This window comes from Stylophora pistillata, chromosome 6 (genome assembly GCF_964205215.1).
Source record: "Stylophora pistillata chromosome 6, jaStyPist1.2, whole genome shotgun sequence".
In the NCBI taxonomy this organism is placed as follows: domain Eukaryota; kingdom Metazoa; phylum Cnidaria; class Anthozoa; order Scleractinia; family Pocilloporidae; genus Stylophora; species Stylophora pistillata.
This window is the reverse complement of record NC_142524.1, coordinates 2,995,839-3,020,000: the sequence shown is the minus strand read 5'-3', so window position 1 is coordinate 3,020,000 and position 24,162 is coordinate 2,995,839. Positions and strand designations below refer to the sequence as shown.

The 24,162-nt window shown below is 38.4% G+C and overlaps 3 protein-coding genes across 3 annotated transcripts in view; 1 reads left to right on the top strand and 2 right to left on the bottom strand.

Moving 5' to 3' along the window:
• The window catches only part of LOC148727734 (uncharacterized), a 1,606-nt gene extending 380 nt beyond the window's left edge, over positions 1-1,226 (bottom strand). Inside the window, exon 1 of the mRNA XM_088724794.1 lies at positions 1-1,226. This exon is cut by the window's left edge and continues 380 nt beyond it. Coding sequence (XP_088580920.1) covers positions 1-1,215 — 1,215 coding nt within the window. The 5' untranslated portion in view covers positions 1,216-1,226.
• Positions 1,227-7,889: 6,663 nt separating this feature from the next.
• LOC111327308 (uncharacterized) lies at positions 7,890-13,539 on the bottom strand. Its single transcript, XM_022931461.2, has 5 exons — positions 13,396-13,539; positions 11,496-11,704; positions 10,788-11,106; positions 9,033-9,288; positions 7,890-8,852 (listed from the first exon to the last, which is right to left on the bottom strand). Exons 2-5 carry the CDS (start codon positions 11,655-11,657, stop codon positions 8,732-8,734), a joined length of 858 nt encoding a protein of 285 aa, XP_022787196.1. The 5' UTR covers positions 11,658-11,704; positions 13,396-13,539; the 3' UTR covers positions 7,890-8,731.
• A 104-nt stretch (positions 13,540-13,643) lies between these two features.
• LOC111327313 (proteasome subunit alpha type-3) lies at positions 13,644-23,953 on the top strand. The gene is made up of 12 exons (XM_088762615.1): positions 13,644-13,802; positions 15,613-15,695; positions 17,840-17,963; positions 19,233-19,265; positions 19,516-19,584; positions 20,519-20,592; positions 21,573-21,642; positions 21,896-21,961; positions 22,255-22,301; positions 22,993-23,060; positions 23,514-23,578; positions 23,712-23,953. The coding sequence occupies exons 1-12, from the start codon at positions 13,782-13,784 to the stop codon at positions 23,751-23,753; spliced, it is 762 nt and encodes a 253-aa protein (XP_088618741.1). The 5' UTR covers positions 13,644-13,781; the 3' UTR covers positions 23,754-23,953.
• Positions 23,954-24,162: the final 209 nt, after the last annotated feature.

Below are 24,162 nucleotides of genomic sequence, written 5' to 3'. Positions count from 1 at the left end.
AATTTCCCTCGCTAGGTCAACGATGTTATCGGCGATTTCGCTTGGGGATAGTTTTCCAAGGTCGTTAGTACCAGCATGTAAAATGATCTGGTCCGGCTTCTTGTCCAGTGTTGGTTTCACATAATGTGACATATCACTTGTTGTAGCTCCCGCGAAGGACTTTACAACAACCCGGTGGCCGACTTCTTTCCCTAATTGCCACCCTTGTATGTTTCTGATAATTGAATCGCCAATAATGACGGTGGTCGGCGAGGATCTTTCTTGGTTGTGGTTAAGAGTATTAGAGCTGTTGTGAGAACTCTTGTTTGGCGGCTTTTTCTTGCTCGATTTGCTTTGGTGATTCTTCGTTGTTTTGGAAGATTGAGATTTAGATGATCCATTGTTTTGCTTTGTGTCCGACTTTGTATCCGACCATTTTGTATCCGACACCTTAGGATCAACCGAAGGCGACTCATTAAAAGCTTCCTTGCTGTCAAGGCGAAAGTTATATAGCTCCTTGCTTAGCAATGATACTACCATCTGCAGGGAATCTCGCTCCTCTTTTGTTTTATCTAGATTTCCCTTCATTAGCTGAAGTTGCTCTCGCAGAGCGCGATTTTCTTCCTGTATCCGTTGTTGATTTTGACATGATTTACAGGTTGACTGTATTTCTCTACTGTCCGTTAATCGAGATCTATACGAGTCTTTGAGTTTGTTTACCTCATTTTCCAAGCGGTCGTATAGATCTTTAAGGGATTTGTAGCCATTGCATGTGTGACTCTGTTGTTCTGGGCTGCTGCTAGTGTCGTCCAGGTTTATAACAGCCGAGGGCCGAGGTGACGGTTGGTTGACATTGTGGCGGGGAATTTGAATTTCACCAGATCCTGACAAAATCGACTCCTTGAGTCTTTTAATCAGCTCAGTTTTCCTGCCAGATTTAGAGAGCTTTCTTTTTTCAAGTTCGTCCCTTAGATCTTTCACCTTCAGGGAGTTGATGGACCGTCCATTTAATGCATTCTTGATAGCAGCCATTTCGCTCATTTCAAAGGACGAGGAAAGCGAACCGTATTCGGGTACAGAAGTAGACATATTCTTGTTATTAATCTGATCAGCGACTACCAGAGTTGAGTCAGTATGTACTTTACTCAAATCAGGCAAGGAAATGGTCCTAACAAGCCGCGGCCTGGAGATAAAGCGATCAGCCTTCGGAGCTAGGAAAACGTGTCCATCCGCCATATTATGCAAATTCCAAACATCTGTGATAAATGAGATGCAATGAATATGTGAAGTTCATATATTTTTGAACTGCGGTATTAGATACGTGTGATGTGCGATCCTCGCAATAGATAGCGCTATTTATGTAATAGCGAAAATCAGACCTGAAAAAAATCAGGCCTGTACGGGACTCGATTTTTCGAGTCCCGTACAGGCCTGACTTTTTTCAGGTCTGATTTTCGCTATTGCATAAATAGCGCTATCTACTGCGAGGATCGCACATCACACGTATCTAATACCGCAGTTCAAAAATATATGAACTTCACATATTCATTGCATCTCAAAACATTATTTTATCACGAATTGGGCCATCCTAGCCTGAATAGGTTATCGAATTTCGCTTATCGAATTTCGGACCCAGCCACCCTACCCGAGGTACAAATATGTGAAAAATTGTATTCCCTGTCGGGGCCCCAAAGGCGCTACGTTGTACTTCCGGCGGATGTCGCAAGCCAAGATCGACCAATAAGAATCGAGATAGTTTTTGTAAACATTCTCAGGAAAACCCATCGAGTGTTAGATATGTAAGTTTGAATTTGCTTTAACGGTTGTTAACGCATGTTTGGAATTCCTTTGAGTACCCCTCATGTCCTAGTCTCCCTCGCAGCCGTTTTTAATCTCGTCACGCAACGCTCCCTCCCACAAATGTGGAGAGGAGCGTTGCGTGACGAGGGAGACTACTCATGTCCGGATCCCTAGAAGAGCTCCAAATCTACGACTTTGCTTTCCATTTTCTCGTAAACCGTTGAATGGAATGATTCAAAACCGAGTCACCGTAACAGCTGGATAATCCTTCTGTGGCCTGTTGAATTTCGGTGGGAAAATAAGACCTAGAGAGTAAAACATTTTTGTCTCGAGTACGAGGTGGTGTGCGATCTGGATGCCTAAACTGCCTGCCTTGTCGCATTTCTTAATTATGGAGAGCGAGCCGAATTAACCGCCGAACTTTGAAAGCCCCAAACAAGCGATTTTGAGGCTTTCTGGCAGAAAAAAACACTTCCAAACAAGTAATGAACTATAAGCTTTATTCGGAGCTGTTTTTTTTTTTGGAAGACTGACTACTAGGGACAAATTCTAGAGACAATATATTTGAACTACATTTATGACGGCTATGTAAATGCCGCAGGACCCATTACCATAGAAACCCGAAACCACGGATATTTAAGATGGTCAGCCTGTGCTTTGATGTATGAAACTGTCCAACATCATTACCAAGTTACAATTATTATCAAGTTACAATTTCAAGGAAACACCCTCAAACTTGTGGGACTTCCTTGCGTCGAGGCATTGGTTTTGAGAAATGCCAATAGGATTTCGGGCTATCTTAAGTGAGGAAAACTGCATTTGGCAGCTTCCTACATCTCACGAGAAAACCACCAAGAAGGAAAACGAAAAAATTCAGAAGCTTTCGTTGCACGTAACAGCAGAGTTACGAAATAATCGCAATTAGTTAGGGTTGGAAAATTTCGCACAATAAGGTCACCCTTTGAAGATTGAAACTTCCCAACATAATTACCAAGTTACAATATTTTTTTTAAGGGAACACGTGAAAACTTGTGGAAGTATCCTTGCATCATGCAATTGGCGTTCACAAATTCCCAACTAATTTTAAACCACCTTAAACGAGGAGAACTACATCTGACAATTACCAAAAAAAGGACAAGGAAAAACACCAGTAGATTTTGCTGCGTGTAATAGAAAGATTACGAAATCGCTGGGAGAATTAAGGTTTGAACTACTGCACAATAAGGCCATTCTTTGAAGAATGAAATTGTCCAACATTATTACCAAGCTACAATGTAGTCCTCTTTTTTATTTCAAGGGACACAAGAAAACTCGTAGTAATATTGATAGCAATTTTCAATTTCTCGCGGGAAAATCCGCTTAACAAGGAAAATAAAAACATAATTAGATTTTGGTGCATATAACAGTAGGATTGCGAATATTTGCTAGAAATAATTTAGTCCCAGTATCTCAGTAGTATGATTTTCTTAACTGTCTGCCATGCAATCGTTATGGTGTAAGTCCGGAGATTTCGGTATTGGGTGAACTTATAATCTCATAACTGATATTTCGTTATTCTCATCACTTGTCTGCTTGATGTTGTATTGATATTGTAAGGAGAAATTCTGTCTTGGTCCCTCATGGGAGTTATAGGGTTTAAAAGGGTCGAAACTTCGGTAAAATGAGGTCCACGCTTTTAATTTTTCTGTCCAACGTTATAACCAAGTTACAACATGATATACTCGCGTTCTTTTTTTACCTTATTATAGGAAATTAACGCTCCATGAAATTAAGGTGTTGGAAATTAACGCGACTTAAATTAACGCGAATTTAACGGAAAACGAGTTTGGAATAAAGAAAATTAACGCGAAAGAGGAGGTAGAATTTCACAATAAAGGTAATTAACGAGATTAAGACACAGTTGGTGGTGACAACTGGAACAAATTTACTTCAACACTGGCTACCAAGAAATTTACAACTGAACAAAACTGAGCCATGCGGTTGTTGGTCATGTACCAAAAGAACTGAGCTGTTATGTGTGGTATGCTTTGGAACAAGGAGCCAAATTTACAGGAAGAGTTATTTCGGTGAAGCCGAAAAGATCGCCACTAATTCAAGGAGGCCTTGAAATACCAATGGTCGTTTCTGTCCAGTGGAGCAATGCGAGAAGTCTGGCGATTTTGAAAGAGAAAACAGAAGAAGTCTCATCCTCTGTCGAGAAAGACTATGTTGACGAAATCTATCTTGGCCAAAAAATCAAAGGAGAAGATATTGACATCACTTCTGACAGCGATAAAGATTGAACTGAACTCGAAATATTGTAAACTTTCGCCTTAGCTTCTGTGAAAGATGAAAAATTAAGGGTAAATGGAAAGAAAGAAAGCTTGTAGTTAATGTTTTTTAAGTGTCAAGAATGTCTGGAAAGGTTCCAAAATTGGGGTTAAAATACTGGAAATGAAGAGCGCGAAAATTAACGCTGCACTTAATTGACGTCGCGGAAATTAACGTTCAACAAAAATAACGGGACTTAAATTAACGCGAATTTTAACAATTCGCGTTAAATTCATGCAGCGTTAATTTCCTATAATAAGGTAACTTTACAATTTTTCTCATGCGTTCACGAGTCACGTCCGCATGCATCTTGCAATGAATTAATAAATTACTTTTGAGAGTTTTGATGGCATTTAAAGGGCCCTAGTCAGCCACGCCCATGTTTACGTTTACATACGGGAATTCTGACGTTGCACGTCCAAAAATTTCCCTGCAAATCTCTTACGTAATAGTTCAACTAACTCTCAATAATAAATTTTCACTCGAAAGAAGGCTAGTTGCGCCGATGCAATGCGATTTGAAAACGACAGAATATCGATGGCATCGAAAATGGCCGATTTCACTGCTTCCGCGCGCAGTGCATTAAGGGTGACTAGGGCCCTTTAATGACGGTTTGGACGGAAACCATTACGGCTTATCAATTTTTGTAATTTTCTCCTAACTATATCCTTTGAGACATTTCCGCGCATTTAGCTTGCTCTTTTTAAAGATTTGTTTACCAATAACAGGAGAAGTCTGGCAAGTTACAATTATATCATCCCAATTAAAACTACGAACACAATCAAACGCTGTAAGTGAACAGAGAATTATGAAAATTTGCTAATTGTGAATTTCGCGCTTCTAACCTGCATCAAATATCTACTCTGAAGACGGAGGGATTGTTTTAAACGGCAAGCTTGTGTTAAAGGCCGGCGGTCGACCAGAGCTTTTATTCTTTGGAGGTTTTTTCGAGCGCTGATGATGGGAAACACGAGCGAGACCTGAAACTCAAGGTAATTTGAACTTCAAAATTAGTTTATTCATCCTGCACATTTTGTCATTTGTTAACCTTTTACCGTAGAGGGGATATCTCAGAAAAACGAAGTCTCAAGGTCTTTTTTCAGTGATGTGATTTATGTTCTTTAGCGTGGGTTTTCCTTAATAGATTTTCTAGGTACATTTTCTGCTATTTGATATAATCAAAACTTATTATAAACTTTTACCATATCACTAAATCAGCTGTGAGCATTTTTATCACTTTTTCATCTTCAACCATTCAGGGAACGAAACACGCGCAACTCATCGCATCTTGCGCACAGGGCCACAAATTAATGAGTACAACCTGAAATCCGGAGTTTTGCATTACTGTGAAGGGTGCATGTATCCAATTGATTTACCATTCTGGTTCGAATTCTGCCAAAAAAAATTATACACTTTAAAAAAGCGTGCCTTGCTGGCTTGTGTGGTTGTCTGAAACTCATGCGAGACATCCTGGATCTCGGATCATGACGGCCTAAAAACACACGAGCCAGTCATTACAACCTTCGGATATGAGCAGACGTCTGACCGCCGTGTTTCTCTGTAGGAGGTTAATGAACAAGATCGAGTTCTTTTCGTGTTGAAAAGCGATGAAGAAAACGACATCTGATGAAATAACTATGGCGAGTAGTTTCGCGGTTCGATGTCAAGATTCAATCTCGAGCAAATTCAGTGAATTTGCTCGACCTCAAGTCTTCAGAGTATCAGACTTTGTTGCACTTTTCTTCACAGATTCCGCGCGAGATCCTTAATGAAAGATAAAAATAGTACGAATCTGACGTGCGGCTTCTCCAAAGGAAATCTATCCTCGGATAAAAACGGAACAGAGTTATTCAGTAAAGTTCATGTTTTTTCTCCATTGAGTGCTTCCATCAGACTAACACTGACAATAGTGCTAACATCTGTGAGAATAACAACATTTTTGGGAAATGTAAACATTCTGCGTTATCTCAGTTCAAAGAAAAATGCCACTCCCATTCTAAGGGCATGCTCCTTTCTGAAGAATTTATATGCCCACATATTTAGCCTAGCTGTATCTGATGCTGTTTGCGCAGTTATTGCAGTTCCCCTGATTTGTTTTCGATTAAATTTCGATAGTTTTTTTTTTTATCACAATTGGGGTTGCAAGTTGGTTCGTTTTATTAATTTCTATTTTCCGTCTGTTACTATGAATAATTTACTGATTATCAGCGTTGCCGGGAAAGTATTTTTCAACTCATAAAAAAACACGTCTATTCCAAAATTCCACTGTTCAAAAGCTGTTGTGGTTTGCCTGGGTATCAGCACTATTTACGCCTTAGTACCTTCTTCATTGGTCAAAGGCTTAAGACGCGATGTTAATGCCACTCATTACACTATAATGTGCCGCATTGACAATAATTACTTCCTATTTAAACCCCTGCTTACTCAATACATAACCGTTCATTACATTATTCCGATTTTTTTTTTTAATCGTTGTTATCTGTTCGTGTCTCATCTGGACTGTCCACACAAGAATGAAGAGGAAAATAGACATTCAGCGCGATGACGGTATTAAAGTCATGGTAAGAGCCACAAAGAGGCGATCTCTGATTACATTGATTGTAGTAACGCTGGCAGCCATCTTACCCTATTACCTTCTGGAGCTGAAGCTATCATGATTTAACGTGGTATGGGTCTCAGTTTTGATACTAATTATGAAACTCGAGTAATCATTAACCATCGTTATGCCATACTGGGGTATTCCAACGGTTTCGTTAATGTGGTGATATACTATGTGCAATGGGTGACTTTCGCCGCTATCTGAAGCGTACATGTCGCTGGCTAATCTGTACAAAGGCCCCAGTAAACGCTGTAGATGTTATCATCACAGGCAAAAATTAAGAGATATTTTTTCGTCCTGTCACACGTGTAGGAAAAGGAAAAAAGCCCAAGTTACCATGTGGAATCTAACCTTAGCTCTTGGGATTCCGCGCTAACTCTCTACTTCGCAAAGCCAACGGGAACTCTAGGAAAGGTATCGATTTATGTGTCACATCCTGCAAGGCTCTGCAATTTCAAAATTGTCGTGCTGGTACGGATAGAATAGCTCTGCTTTGAAATAAAGAAAGTTGTAGTAGTGTTTTAACTCGAGCGTGAGACAAAGAGAGAAAGGCGGGAATCCTAGTAACGCCATCAAAAACAAAAACCAAACAAGAAACTGCATAGAGGAAAATAAATTCAATCAACCCTGTCAGGTCACTCTTACTCTGCCCAAGAAAGCTATCGGCCATTTTACTTAAGCTTGACCGGGCGTATTTTGTAACTAATCATTGTTCATACGCCGACGCGCACAATTGTTTGTGAGCAGTTATTCGCAGGTCACGTGTGGATTCTTAACCAATGCAAAGTGAAGGAAATATGCTTTAAGTTGTAATCAATTACACACAAGATACGAGCGTCTCTTCTTTCACGTGTGTTTTACTCAAACATCATGTGCATCCAAGTCATGTAGTTTTCAATTGAATTTCGAAAAAATTAAGCAAAGCAAGTACAGTAAATGCTATCAAAGGTAAACACAATGATTAGACAATGAGAAAACCAAGGCAAACTTCTTTGAGGGAGAATCTTGATTGATCAGGTCACGACTGGTTCAGATTTACTTGATTGGTTGAGAGGGCGTCGCAAGTTTTGTCGACCAATCACAAAGCGTAGTTAAGAACAATAATAGCAATACTAGATAATTCTCGTCAATCAAATGAATAATGCCCTATTTAACCAACCCTCCCTGGTGATTCGCCGGTGCTGTGCCATATTACGTTACCTAACGAAACTCAACACTTTTTATTAGAGTTTTCAGTATGTATTAAATAGTTAATAGAATAGACATTTTTAAAAATGCATTGGGCAACAAAGGATAGGTAAAAGGGAATTTTCCATTACGCAAAGAAACGCATTCAATTCACAGAGATGAACAACATTTCCTGCTGAAAATCTGATAAAGGAAGGCTCTACAAATGCGATTAGAGCTCCCTGAGTCGAACTTGAAGAAAAATTTGGCTCTCAGACAGGATTAACAGGCAACTTCTTACAATAACAACACATTACTCCGGAAACAAGTGGTGAGAATTGAGAAACTTGTCAGTTAGAGGGTGTAACTATCCTGACATCTTATTAAAATTCTCCCCAACGATTCACAAGGAATTAAATCTTAGGAGTTTGAGACATGGAGCCATAGTCGTTGAAGAGCACTTTCAGTGATACGCTATGAGCCTACTCGAATTCCCTGGTGCCACGAACCATGCTTGCCTCCCTTTGCAGTTCAATTCAGCGATGCACAACTTAATACGATGCATATAGACAAAGCTTACTACATGGCAAGAGCGAGAAAGTACGAGCCCTTCGCAGACTTTTCAAATAACAAAAGCTATCTTCCGAACTATGTCGACTCAAGACAATCTGGTCGTTATTTAGTCTGGTGTATTGTCAACAAAACTGTTAACTCAACGATTCGTGTCTGGAATTTACTACCATTGTAGTTTCCCGAATATCGAGCGGACGTTAATAATATTAATATTCACGTCATCTCAGGGTGGATGGCGTAATCCGCGTGTGCCAAATGTGATCTTGGCCCCATGTGATTTGGAAGAGTGAGTTCGCATGCTCGTTACCACACTCCTGTCAAAACACCTCCACACCAACCGGGCGAGAGCTGGGTAAGAATGAAGACTGGGCAGGGTCTGAATGTGTTAGTGCGACCTTGGTAGTCGATGTGTACTTTTATAAACCTGTTCAAGAAAGACAAAAACATTGAGTTAGAGCCGGATCATGTCTGAGCGCCCTACAGTTCGGCGTAAGCGGATGAACACATTGTGCGGCTTTTCCTTGTCAAAATCCTAAACTGAAAAGGTAATTTCAAACCTATGTTGAGAATAAAAAAACCCGTATGGTAAAATCTCTCAACTAACCCATCGTCCAAAACCTTGGGCAGCGCTTCGTAGAAAATGCTCTCGCTAGGCAGTTTCCGTCGGCACTTGAATATTTCTCCGAGTTCGTTTTCTTCCGCGAAGTTCTTCTCCGACCTCTCGTAAGTTATGTCTAACCGTAGATTTGTATTCAAATGAAAAATCTCCATGACCTCCTCTTGAGAAGGTAGTTTGTCATGTTCCCAGCGGAATAACAGCATATCAACTGGGCATTCTCCACTGTTCTCCGAAGAACCAGCTGAAAGAAAATTTACGGGAGAAATTAGAACAGAGTGAAAGAGAAGTGCTCTCTTCCATGACATCCCAAATAACGCCTGAGCAGGATACCAGCTCAGTTACGAAAAGTTGCATCGTTTCGTGCGAAGCACAAGAACATTCAAATTTAAGTCAAACGGAGATGAATTCCCAAAGACGTGGAAGACAAAAGAAAAACACATAATGACATGTGAAAGGCCGTTTTACTGAGTTACACCATAGAGCGGCGTTCAAAAACTACTCCCACTCGTGAAAACTGAAGCACTCCCATTCGCCAATCACAATTTCAGAATACACACAGTCGAAGAAAACGCGAAACAAAGACGGGCATGATCTGAACTGCAAAGGCAGGGCGAGGAAAAAACGCACCTTTGCAAGTCGCAACCGCGATTTTCCCGGATAGACCAAGCATAAAACAAAAGCAATAATTATCGGCGAATACTAGTTGAAAACCAATCTGATACCCTTAACTAAAGTAAGACAAAATCAGTCTATCAAACTCTCATTGCCTAGTACCGACGGAAAGAAGGTTTCTTTCGTCGGTCCGACCATATGGCCGCCGATAAACGATGTTCCCAAGTTTAATCATTACCAAAAAATTCTATATTAAAGTCCACCCTTATGAAAATCTTCTTCCCCCCCCCCCCCCCTGTAGAAAACTTTGCTGTAAGTCACTTACTGTACACTGATTACCGCCAGCCGGGGGGACCGTAGTACCTGAATTGGCACGGTGCTCGGCATCTGCGGTGTGGCGTCCTAGTGCGCACTGTTACATTTATCTATTAAGGTGAAACTGACAAAGCAAAACGATTTAACTTTAAAATGAATCTGAAGAGAAAAAGATGGCACCATGAAAAAGCTGAGAATTATATCTCAATTTATTATATGGCTGTGTCTCACAAGGACTGGGAACTACCGAATTCACGAATTTGATTGGCTGAAATCAATATTGAAAGCGGTCTAGATTTTCCCATCTAGACCGGCATCTAGACCGGTCTAGAAAAAAAAAAGGTACAAAGAATATAAAAAATTGGCATATAAGACACAGCCATATAATAAACATCTTGTTGACCGAGCTAGGTCGGTCTGTATGGGACCGACCTAGCTCACTGCGTTTGGTCTGTACTGGCGACCTCGGTCAAGATTCTCCCATACAGACTTCCCGCTCGGTTAATAAGAACTAAGTATAAACCGAAAATTAAGAGAAATCATGATAGTTAAAATCTTTAAGACTGGCATAAGAACATACCGAATCTTTAATGTATTATTCGCTAGCCTAGCCCCTATCAAAAATTGACGTTTTTCTTTATTAAAAAAATTCGAGAGCAGTGCAGCTCCGTTTTCAAGTTCGCATGTTTACTTGTCATAAAATTCTGAACGTTCAGTGAATCTTTCTTCAATCTCCTTTGGCGTACCAACTTCCAGCGTAAATAAAAGAACTCATTATTTCATAAATAACGGTAAAATAAAACATAAACTTACTGTAAACAATTTCTCTTTCGTTCACTTCATCTTGTATTTTCTGCAGCTGATAGAGTGATTCGTACATGGCTTTATAGTCCGGCACTTTACTCCGGACATCCGGCCCAACTGGGTGCACGATACCAGATTTCCAGCGCCTTGGGAGTTCCTCGAACAAGTCCCCCTCAGATAATCCCTGAACCATTCCTTGTCCCCAACCGAAGAACCACGAACTTCCAAGCTCGTGTAGCATTCCTGTGAGTCTCTCTTCGTCTTCATCCGTGAAGTCGAACGAGTGATTCATGTAATTTCTCCAAAAGTAACCCGTGGACAAGAGCAACTGTAAAAAAAAAAGGCAAAACAACAATCAGACAAACAGAAAAACAGCGTTAACTTGGAATTGTTGTCAAATTGCCTAGTCTTACATAGAAGCGAATAACGACGGTTGCGGGAAAAAAAAAAAAGCACAACGACAAAACAAACCCAAAAATAACAAGTTTCCGTTGTCTTAATAAAATAATAATATGAGAAACTTTTGGAAATATTTGTTTCAAACAACACTTGATTCCTTACTCTCCTATTATGGTGTTGTCATGATAGGGGCTTATTACGATCTGGGAAGAATAAACCTCTGAAAAAGGAGCGAAAACTCTCGAAGTTTTCAGTTCACTTGCACCAAACCTTCCCCCGCAGAATACGGCGCAAATTTGTAGAAACTCTCCTACTTACCCTCCATTTTCTACAGACGCACATGCAGATTCGGATGTCTTCAGGCTCGAGATTAACCATAATTTGGTAAAAAACTTCGGGGGCGAGTAAATCAAGGACGCCATTTCCACCTTCGATTTGATAGAAAAGCTCCAAGGTCCGTGGTGTCAAAGGTGACTTCATGTCGCAGAATTTATCGTTACGCGAACTTCACTTGTCAACATAATTAACTGTAAATATGTGGGAAAAATAAAGAGAATCTTGTAAGAGTAAGGTATCAATCACGAGTCAATCCCTTGCAGAATAATATACTGCATTACACAATCTTAAAATCTTGGTGTCGAAATTACGGGCCAAGAGTAACAAGGAACTGTCGAATTGTACATACACGTTTGCATAGCACTGGGAGTTTAATATATTCGTCTGGATTATGAAAAGAAAAACTAAACAATTTCGCTCTTTGAAGTATAGTTATGGACATTTTCATTACTATTTTACTTCCAAGTGTTTAGGAATGAGGTCGGGCAAAGCTTGATTTAAAACAGTAGCAAACCGAAACAAGATACTTCACACTCTCAATTTCCCAGGGGAATTCAGATGTACATGTAACCAAAACTTCAAAACACTGCCTAGTATATAACAAAATTATTTTGAATGAACGAAAATAGACGACAAAAGAAATTTCAAATCTCTAAATAACTGCTTGAACAGGTATGGATGACAAGTAACAAGCATAAATATAAAGAATCGAATCCTCAATCGAGTTCCTTTCGCTTCTAATAGGCCACTTTAGAACCGAGTTGGAAATAACTCGATACCAAGCTGGGGAATCGAATAAAGACCGTGGATAAAGTGAATGACGATTGAGCGAGAGAAGGGAAAAATATTGTGACTCTTCTTAAACATTTACACTAAAAAGAGTTAGGAACCAAATTTTTTCCTATTCCTAGACAAACGCGCCCTGCTAATCACGACTTTGCATTGAATGTTCACATCAAATTCCCTAGAGTTTCAGTATTTGACAACCAGCTGTCAAGTTTAGCTTTCTCTTTTGCCTCCGGCTTGGGTACAAGGCGTGCAAAACGGCCACTGTTCGGACAGTTAAAAGCCTCCATTTTACTATCTCCCCCGTTTTGGCCTTTTTTTCCTGTGATTCGGCTTCTCGCGAGCGAGCATTAATAATATTCCCCTAGCTTTGAGTTTCTCAATTTTGGACATCCTTCCCATTTATACGCTCAAGGCTAATTTGTCAAGTCAAAACCTTTCTTGACTACAAAAATTCACCTTGAAATAACCGCAATTCGCAAACGAATCGTACAGCCCTGAACCCTAAAAATCGATTCATAAGCATACTGGCATGTTGATGTTGCAGCGACTGTTCTTATAATGAGAGGTAATTTTCTCAGAAAATGTATAAAAATAGACTGCACCTTTATAGACCTTAGGGTTTAACATCAAATCTTACAATCCAAGAAATTGTACTAAACTGTATGCTAGTAGTCTGGCAACAGTACATTGCATCAAGGCACTATCTTGTAGGGCAAAATATAACAAAGAATTGTTTTGTTATTCGAGATAATTCGAATCCCTTGATCTGCTGCAGTTCAGTTGAAAAATTTGCATCAAATAATGATACAATGATCGAATCGTACGGGGCGATTAAGAACAGCAAATTTCAGCTGAAATCGGCGCTTTGCAAGTCAGATTATTGACACTGCTATAACTGCACCGTAATCAAATTTTTCAAACCAACTGAGAAGAGCGAAGCGAATATTTCCGGTTTACTGACTAATTTAAATGTAAAAAATTTGGTTCCTTGAAAATTCCCACATTTTTTTCTAGTTCCTCGTCACAACTTAAAATGGCAGCATCTCTAGGAAAACTCCAAGACTAGAAATGAGATAATTTGAGTGCATCAAACCTGTTAGGACTCTTCATCGACCTGTTCTGCTCAATCGACGACCGATTGTTTACAGCAAATTTGCTTCAGTAGTATTCCATACTAAAGTAATATTACCTCCCTGCACGTGCCGGAAGTCAAACCGCAGCCCTAATATGGGATAGAACAATAGAATGATGGAACATTAACCACCAGAAGCACGTGAAGATCCCCTAGTACTCCCTCCTGAAAAAAATTACCTCTGCGGAGACCCCTTTCTACTAGAGACATCGGAGACATGCGTAGTAAACTGCTAAGTCATTCGTCTTAGTCTTCTCTCGGCATCCCATGTGGCGGCCATATTGAAATTAATAGTATCGAGATTTTTGTGGTGTTCTTTGAAGAAAATAAGGCCAATTTCTTAGACCATGAGTTCTATAGGAACCGGAGTAAGTAGAAGCATACATTATTTAACTATGATATGTAATCAATGAGGCTTTTAAGTCCGGTTTGGGAAATGAAATTCGAAAAGAGTGTACCATGTGCATGTTGACAGTTTCTAGTGTTAAATCTCGATTCACCTTTGTTCTAGAAGTTTAGATTCTTATTTTATTTCGGGGTAAGAGATAAATAAAATGTCGAGAAATAAACCAAACAGAAACTATCTTCCAGAGGATTTTATCTCACTTTTCTAATTAAACCTTTTGTTTCTCGTGCTAGGGCAAAATAACTGTCACACAAATCGAACTGCTAAGTAACCCATGATAAAATACTTATGACTCGAACATTAATTTTGAGCTTTATGGAAAAATGTGTGCGTTGCATTTATGCCTGCAGCAATATGGACCAAAGGCATGTTATTAAAAAGAATAACTGACCTTTGAATATTACTTGCCTTAATTGTGTATCAGTTTTTCACCATGACTCAGGGCTTTTGGCAAAGCAACAAGAAATTTTCGAAAATTCTGTGAGTTGTGATTCCTGAAGTAATCTTAGACTCAAAAGAAATCAGGATGAATGTAGAATACTGCCACCATCCACAATATTTAAGCAGTTGTGTAGGAATATATTGGGTGAACTGTGATTCCTGTCCGCAGAGGATTGCAGATGCATGCATGATTTTTTCCTTTCTTTCGAAACATTTCACCTAACAGAATTTCCTTTGCATGCATGCAATCTCATCGAGTTCTGCTATACTATGCAGACTGGCAGTGATTGCAGAGATTATGTGTTAAAACTCTTATGAATAGAGTTTAACTATTTAAGCAATAGTGAAAATCACTATTGCTTAAATCACTAGTTTTCTTTTGAGTCTAAGATTACTTCAGGAATCACAACTCACAGAATTTTCGAAAATTTCTTGTTGCTTTTCCAAAAGCCCTGAGTCATGGTGAAAAACTGATACACAATTAGGGCAAGTAATATTCAATGGTCAGTTATTCTTTTTAATAACATGCCTTTGGTCCATATTGCTGCAGGCATAAATGCAACGCACACATTTTTCCATAAAGCTCAAAATTAATGTTCGAGTCATAAGTATTTTATCATGGGTTACTTGGCAGTTCGATTTGTGTGACAATTATTTTGCCCTAGCACGAGAAACAAAAGGTTTAATTAGAAAAGTGAGATAAAATCCTCTGGAAGATAGTTTCTGTTTGGTTTATTTCTCGACATTTTATGTATTTACATATACGTTTCATAACCGCAGTTCATATATATGTATTTCATACATATGTTTGTTGTTTGATTTATCATCTACGGGTTTATGTCGAATTAATTTGATGGCCTGCTCCCAGTTGGCTTGTTAGCTCAATTGGTAGAGCGCTGCACTAGTATCGCAGAGGTCAGTGGTTCGAATCCCATACAGGCCTGAATTTTTTTCAGGTCTGATTTTCACTATTGCTTAAATAGTGCTTTACTGCGAAGGATTGTGCACATATACGTTTCATAACCGCAGTTCATATATATGTATTTCATACATATGTTTGTTGTTTGATTTATCATCTACGGGTTTATGTCGAATTAATTTGATGGCCTGCTCCCAGTTGGCTTGTTAGCTCAATTGGTAGAGCGCTGCACTAGTATCGCAGAGGTCAGTGGTTCGAATCCCGTACAGGCCTGAATTTTTTTCAGGTCTGATTTTCACTATTGCTTAAATAGTGCTTTACTGCGAAGGATCGTGCACATATACAACTCTTATGATCATCATTATTTTAACATTATGTAAATCATGTTCCTTTGATTTTTCTCCACTGCTAGTATGACTTGTCTGCATCTCAGTTTTCTCCTGATGGAAGAGTTTTTCAAGTGGAATATGCTGTAAAGGCAGTAGAGAACAGTGGGTAGGTTGTATTTGGTGTATCTGGAATTTGACACACACTCCATGTTCTTTTGTACATGCAAAGTAATAGTCTGTCATAATCCACTTTAATTTCATGTGTCACTACGATGAAAAAGATGTTTTTCTATTTTTCCCTCAATTTTATGCCTTTTTTGGGATAAAACTTATGAGTTTTACACTTAAATTTCAGAAACAAGACATTTTTTTAACCAATATTTCCTTTTCAAATTGTTACCCAATACCAGATTTCACACATATTCAGGTTGAGTCGCATTGGAAGAGCTGATTGAAGAGAAAAAGTGATATCATCTACCCAGTAGTTTAACCCTATTGGGTTCAAAGCCCTCAGCCCGGACCACCCCTTAAAATCCAGACAAAATGGCTGTCAAATTAAAAAAAACCACAAGGTCCAAGCAAAGTTACCATTTTATGTCTTGGTTTTACTCTTCAGCAGTGAAGCTTTAAAACATGATTGCCAATACAATAAAGAATTACTTAAACTGCTTAAATCCTGAAGATGTATGTTATGCTTTTTTAAAAAAAAAGTATTAAAGTATGGACAAAGTAAACAAAGTGACCATCACTGTACTACCTACTATGTACAAGGGAATGAAAACATCTTAAAATCACAGTAAGTCTCAATTGCTGCTCTTAACTCAGCAGAAATGCAAACAAAAAGAATCAGTCAAAAACATTTTGCATTAAAACAGGTCATCTCGCGGGTAAGAGAGTGAAATTCAAAAGTTTTCTTGCACAGATCAAATTTGAATTTACCGCCAGTGCTGACATCAGTGAACGTCAGGAGGTAAAAAAAACTAGAAGTTACAAGTTAAGCCTACACAGACATGGCAGAAAATTGTCTATGGAACTATTGAAGAATGAAATAGCTATCGATTGAATAGAACCCTTTCAGTTAGAGGACTACGAACAATGCTTAGATTATACCAAACAAAGAAAGTTGTTTTTATCTTTGACCAGTTCGCGACTCGCAAAGTGAAGGTGAAATGAAATTGGGCTTTATGGCCTAATACAGCGCTCTAAAGAACGAAAAAAAATAAAAAACAAGGTACAATTTAAGAACTAAGGTTAAGTGTTTTTTAAGAGTTAATTTCCTCCGTGCTATTTTGAGAAGCAGGAGAGTTCGCCACGCATTTGCTGACATAATGCAACGCCGCATTGCTCACAAGCATATGTTTCGAACGCGCGTCCATCACTTCGTTTTCTCCCATCGTCGATGAAAAGATTAAGGAAATCTTTCGATGTTGCACCCTCGCCTAGATCTTTCGTTGGGCCATGAGGAAATTATGGTAAACTCTTCAATGTCAATTTCACTCAATGTGTTTGACCATTGAAACCCAAAGGCATATCTTCGTTGTCGCTATCTACTTCATCATCATCTTCTTCTTCGCTAGCGAAAATATGGACATTGGAGTTTGTTCCCCCTTAGTGCTTGCCGAAATCAAAGATCTACCCGATTTCTCGATCAACATCACACAGAGTTTTCTTGTAGCCTTCTCTGCCATTCCTGTCAAATTTCAGCCACTTCAAAAGAGAAAAACCAGGAAAGATTTCTTCTTCATTGGAAGAACGTGAAGTATTGTCAAGTCCGCGTGAAGCCATGCTAAAATACTGAACACTATTTTCAAAAATTCACAAAAAATCACACACGAATCGCAGAATGAAAAACGTAACATCAAAGGAAAGGTTAATTTATGCCGGTCACGTTCAGATATATTTCAATACCCAGGGGACTACGGTTTCTTAGCTACAGCCAATAAAAACAAGTCATATCTGACAGGGCGCACTGGATTTTCAGAGGGGTTTTATTTCCAGGTGCATGAGGGCGCACCGGACATCAATGGGTTAAGCTGTCAGTTTGTGAACCAAGCTAATTTTGTTTGCAACACAACAAACATCTTCTCGAAGCTTAGAACATTTGAGGCAGGGAATCAGAAAAACCTATGCCTAGAGGGATACATGATGTCATATCCTTTTTAATTGTTCATTCCTCTGTCAGGAAATATTGGAAAAAATATGTGGAACTTTAAAATCCACTCTGACTTACATGTGAAGTGTGTAATAGAAGAGAATGAATTAACAGGCCTCATAAAGGAAATAAATTGACCAATCTGTATTTCTCAACAGAACTATTGTTGGCATCAGAGGAAAGGATGGTGTCGTGTTTGGTGTTGAAAAGCTTGTCCTTTCAAAATTATATGAATATGGTGCAAACAAAAGAATTATACACATAGACAGTCACATTGGGATGGTGAGTACAGTACATATAGATGTATAGGTATTCTGGATCAAGACACTGACAATCGATCCTATAAGGCTGCAATAACAGTCTGATTAATCCTTTTAGACACAGTTACATGTAATTTTGATGCTTTGTCTTTAGAGTTGTCATCAGTGTGAGGCTTGCCGATGTAAAGGGCTCTATCAACTTTCAGTGACTAGCAGGAAGCACTGCAGTAAAAGTTAAAATATTGTTCTTGAAAATTTCTACCAACTGGGATTATCTCCATTTCCTCTGTGTCCTGGGTAGAAATTTGTTTTAAAGTGCACCTACACCCAAAAAATTTTTTTCGTTTAACGAAGTAAGCTTATTTTTTTGAGTATTTCTGCGCAAAAATTTTTTTATTTGCTCAAATCTTCAATTTTCTATGCCCAGTCAAAATACGGAAAATCGGCCGCCATCTTGCCCCACGACCGAGTTTAAAGAGGAATGGCTCTAGTGGGTAATGTGACGTCAAATCGAGAACACGAAAGTCTGCTTTTCACACATTTTCACTTGTTTGAGAAGGTTGTAGTCGATAGTTGTCCGAAAATATGCCGACTAAGTGTGTTGTAGAAGGATGTAGCAACGTGCGAAATTTGCAAGAGGGTATCGCGTTCCATACAATCTTCATACAACACACCTAGTCGGCATATTTCGGACGATATCGACGACAATCTTCCCAAACAAGTGAAAATGTGTGAGATGCAGACTTTCGTGTTCTCGATTTGACGTCACATTACCCGCTAGAGCCATTCTTCTTTAAACTCGGTCGTGGGGCAAGATGGCGGCCGATTTTCCGTATTTTGACTGGGCATAGAAAATTGAAGATTTGAGCAAATAAAAAAATTTTTGCGCAGAAATACTCAAAAAAATAAGCTTACTTCGTTAAGCGAAAAAAATTTTTTGAGTGTAGGTGCACTTTAAACTTAAATTAAAATGAATTGAACATGCAAATGGAGTTACATGAGTATTGTGACTCAGTTTATCAGTAGTTCAAGTTTAGTGGAAAGCTTCAGTGCTTTCAATAAGACCCAGCACCTGCTGGAGCTCCGGCAGATATTCTGTTGTGAGCCACCGGGTAAACTTCACTGTGCTCAAGTCGCGGTCACCACGCTAAAGTCGTACTCCGGCGGGTGCTGTAACAAGGTAGCTACCTATTTCAAAACTTAGTGAAAGCATTGAGCTTGCATCTGGATTTTGTACATACAGCTTTAAAGCTTAGCGTATTTGATATCCATGTTTGTTTTTGCACCATAGGCTGTCGCAGGATTGATAGCTGATGCGAGACAGGTATGTACATATATATTCTATACAAATTAACTTTATAAACGTTGAACTCACTATTTTCTGGTCTTCAAATAGATTTGTGAAATTTTTGGAAGTCATGTGAATTTTCCAGAAGGTCACATTATATGACAGGAGTGGGTTGGTGGTGGGATAAACCTTTAAATGGATTTTGTACATCCCATTACTTGGTGATGTTGACAATGTATATTTTTGTTTTTGGTTGTCATTTAACATTTCTGTTGTTAATTTTAAGATTGTCAGTGTTGCCAGAGAAGAAGCTGCCAATTACAGGTCAACCTATGGATCTCCAATACCCTTGAAAGTAAGGCTATGAAATCATTGCATTCAAACCAATTTTACCTTTGAAGTTATTTAAACAAGTTATACAGTATTTGTTCAAGTGGCAGATGTGACACTCCTCATGTTATAGTTTCTGGCTTCTGTTATATATGGGTACTGTATTGTAGTGTTCTATGTGGGTACTGTATTGTGGTGCTATATATGGGTACTGTATTGTGGTGTTATATATATGGGTACTGTATTGTGGTGTTATATATATGGGTACTGTATTGTGGTGTTATATATGGGTACTGTATTGTGGTGTTATATATAGGTACTGTATTGTGGTGTTATATATGGGTACTGTATTGTGGTGTTATATATGGGTACTGTATTGTGGTGTTACATATGGGTACTGTATTGTGGTGTTACATATGGGTACTGTATTGTGGTGTTACATATGGGTACTGTATTGTGGTGTTACATATGGGTACTGTATTGTGGTGTTACATATGGGTACTGTATTGTGGTGTTACATATGGGTACTGTATTGTGGTGTCATATATGGGTACTGTATTGTGGTGTTATATATGGGTACTGTATTGTGGTGTTATATATGGGTACTGTATTGTGGTGTTATATATGGGTACTGTATTGTGGTGTTATATATGGGTACATGTGTTGTGTAAATTTTGCAGGTTCCTAGACAAGAGTATAAATATTGCTTTAATGATTAAATTGGCCTGCACCACTTACATGTAGTACATTTTTATTCTCTACATTTTCCTTTTTATTTTATTGTTTATATTTTCACATCAGTGATCAAAATCATCTTTATGTCGCTGTTTTCACATACTATTAACAACATTGTAATAAATGAGAAGTCATTGCTTTGTGCATGGTAAACTTTGGATACCCTGATTCATCTCAATGTTAATTTTGTTGTTATTGACATGTTGTATGTTTTTCTTTTTTAGTATCTTGTTGATAGAGTGTCAGGATACATTCATGCTCACACATTGTACAGTGCTGTTAGACCATTTGGTTGTAGGTGAGTGGCCACATGGATTGTAATAGTCATGGTTTGTCCTTTGTATGTAACCATCTACATTTGCACCAAGAAATCACACAATCACATTTCAAAGTTTGGAAACTTTTCAAATTGCCTCTTTTATACTTTTTATGATGGCAGCCTTATTTTCCTCCCAGCTTTTTTGTCAGGGCTTGCCAGACCTCTGCCTTCTTGTGTCATACTTCCCAGTGCTTGTCTTCAAATATTTCCATATCCTGTGTTGAATCTAAATCAATCAATCAATCAACTTTATTTCACGAGGGTAACACGGGACACTACTTCAACTGAGTAACTAGTGGCCCTCAAACTAAATTTGTAAAACAAAGTTAAGTAACAAAATACATGTTGTAAAGAAAAGGAAGTAAAGTGTATGTACCGGACTAACAATAGTAAAAACTATATTACATTTATAAAAATATTCTTACAATGAATATCTACAAACTATAATTACAATAAGAATACAGCTGGGATAGGTTGAGTGAGAGGAAGGTTATGAAATGTTGGATTAGCATAAAACTATGAATAAAATTCAGTTTCAGTTACGCTGAAATGATCAACATCATTGGATCTGGTTAAAAAAATGTCTATAAATAGCCTTTCTAGATGAGGTTACACATGTTACTTTCTTAAGGTTAACGGGCCGAGAGTTCTAGAGCCTGGTTGCGGACACGCTAAAAGTTCTCCCTCCCTCAGATACACGATTATATCTGGGGCAGATGAGGTTTAAGGCACTGTACCACCCACTGCATGTGTGTAAATCTGCATTGCATTTAAGAAGGTCATACATACAGCTGGGGCAGTTTCCTCCCAGATCTCTGATAAATTCCAGGATCCCTCAAAGCAAAAAACCTCTTGGGATTTTCTTATAAAGATTTTTGCACATGTACATAGAACAACCTGCTTTTCTGTTGGTGCGCTGACATACTGTGAACGGCCAGCACTTTTATTTTCTCTTGCAGTGTCCTGTTAAGTTCACATGGAGCTGATGGACCTGAGCTCTTTATGATAGACCCCTCAGGGGTATCATGGGTGAGGGATGTCTCCTTTGTTTTTTAAAAATGGAGGATGTTGTTAAAATTTCCAAACATTCATTATCCAAGTGAATAATAATTGTGTAAAATGTAGTTCAATAAATTTTATATCTGTTTATATTTCAACTGCTCTGTAGCTTTGTTGAAAATTTCTTCATTTTATTACACTATAGCATAAACATGAAAACAAATCACATGACATGTCAACTTCTGTTTCTCTCTTTTTTTTTTTTTTTTCTCTTGCTTTTTAGGGGTTCCATGGTTGTGCTGTTGGGAAAGCAAAGCAAGCTGCAAAAACGGAAATAGAAAAACTCAAGGTCACTTTAACACAGATATTGTCTGGTCCTACCTGTAATTTATTTAAACTTTTAACAATTTTGTGGCTGAACTGAATATCGTTTCAAACTTCAATTCCATTCCACTCTAATCTTTTTCAATTTTTTCTTCCACTAATCCTCTGTATTGTTTGTGTAACCCTTGTGTACTTTCACTATTTTATTTCATTTTATTATTATCCTCTTCTAAATGCTTAATTATGAGTTTTTTCCCTCTGTTTTTGAACAGTAATACATTTATGTGTGGAATTTACCAATTTTGTCTTTGTTAACAGATGAAAGATATGACATGTGAAGAACTAGTGAAAGAAGTTGCCAAAATGTAGGTTGGAAATTGAATTGAATTTTATCTACCAGTATCTAGGTTTGAAAATGCTTCTGTTTTCCATGTGGAATTTTTGACCTTCAAATTGTGCTCAGTTTTTGTTCATTCTTGTGAGTGTATTGTGCCTCCTCGAATACATTCTTTATATAATTGCTTGTCTTGAATATTTGCAGAACTCTTGGTTGAAAAAAGTAGTTGAAATAAGTCCATACCCCACCCCCATCTCAACCAGTATACCTAAGCCCTCCTCTCCATTACATACAGCACTGTCTTTTCACTTTGAAATGGTCACTTGCTTAAGATGATCAAATTTCCACCCGGTTGTCAAACAAAGAAAGTTTTTAAACAACAAACATATGAAATACATATATATATATACAGATATAAAATTTATTGAACTACGTTTTACACAATTATTATTCACTTGGAAAATGAATGTTTGGAAATTTTAACAACATCCTCCATTTTTAAAAAAGAAAGTTTTTGTTTCCCACTACACGCAACACTGTATTTCTGCTTTGAAATGGTCACTTGCCCAAGAGATGATCTAATTTCCGGCCAGTCGTCAAACAAAGAAAGTTTTTGTTTCCTACAACACTTAAAGAGTAGAACAAGAAGGGAATTCTCCAAGTGTACAATTTTTTCATTCTTACTATGATTCAACTCATCACATATGCACTATCAACAGAATATATGTTGTACATGATGAAGTAAAGGACAAAAACTTTGAACTGGAGTTAAGCTGGATAGGAGAAGGTACCCTTTATGATTTCATAGTTGCCATTCCCATAGCTCATTGAATAACAGCTAGCACCATGCACTTTCAACTTAATATGTTTGAGAAATTAGTCCCACAGTAAATCCAGCAAGAAAAGGAAAACCGACGGGACCTCTCAGGTACTGGTTAGGTGCGAACACACATTAAGTTTGACTTGAGTTCTTGTGGCACTAGGACAAATTGGTAGAAAAGTCACTGAAAGTGACAGGGCCGTAAGTCTAACGGTGTAACTTAGCACGGTTTCCTGTAAAGCAAAGGTATTACATCAGCCAATGAGAATTAAGGTAAATTTCAAGAGGAATCAATGAGATGACAAGTTGTTTAGACTAATCACAGAGCAAGGTTCAGGAAGAACTGTCGATAAACTCCCGGATTACTGTCGACACCTAGTGAAAACTGCACCACGTCTATTTATGTCTTTTTTCTTTCAGTTACCAATGGCAAACACGAGTGGGTACCAAAAGATATAGCACAAGCGGCTGAAAAATACGCAAAGGTTGGTCAGTTGTTAATTTTAAGGGAAGGAATAAGACATACGACACAAAATACAGGATGGAAAGTTCTCCTGGATTTCAAGGTTGTCCTCAATTTCTGCTCTTTGTTCATGGCCTGGTTATGTTTTCTTGCAGGAATCACTTGAAGAGGAATCCAGTTCAGAAGATGAAGATTAAGATGCCAAGGGCCCTGAGCCGTTTGGGCAGTCTGTACTGCAGTAAATATATGATTTCCTGGCAACAGAGGACCACTGGTTTCAAGACTTTGATGGGACTTCATTGTTTTATCTGCAGCTTTATGTCAAATTTGATGTTTGTAACATATTTTGTAGTATTTTCAATCCCAGAATAAACGTTTGCATAGCATGAAAAAAATATTTTCTGCTTGGTTTAATTTGTGCGGTGGTGGTGCAACATAAATGTAGTATATCCCGTGCAGAGTAATATCGTAGCCATGTGATCATGTGCATGGCAACCTTACGTTTCCTTTACCTTGCGTGATGGTCTTTTGGCTTGGACCGATAAAGGAGTATATAGTAGTTTGTGGTTTTTCATGGTTGATGTCAACTGTTGAACATGCATGATG

Coding starts and splice junctions, on each gene's coding strand:
- LOC111327308 (XM_022931461.2), bottom strand. CDS start 11,657: ATGAAGTCACCTTTGACACCACGGACCTTGGAGCTTTTCTATCAAATC. Junction 9,289..10,787: donor CGAAAGAGAAATTGTTTACA/GTAAGTTTATGT, acceptor ATTTTCTTTCAG/CTGGTTCTTCGGAGAACAGT. Junction 8,853..9,032: donor CCCAAGGTTTTGGACGATGG/GTTAGTTGAGAG, acceptor TTTCTTGAACAG/GTTTATAAAAGTACACATCG.
- LOC111327313 (XM_088762615.1), top strand. CDS start 13,782: ATGAGTTCTATAGGAACCGGA. Junction 20,593..21,572: donor GTTAGACCATTTGGTTGTAG/GTGAGTGGCCAC, acceptor TTTCTCTTGCAG/TGTCCTGTTAAGTTCACATG. Junction 21,962..22,254: donor CGGAAATAGAAAAACTCAAG/GTCACTTTAACA, acceptor CTTTGTTAACAG/ATGAAAGATATGACATGTGA.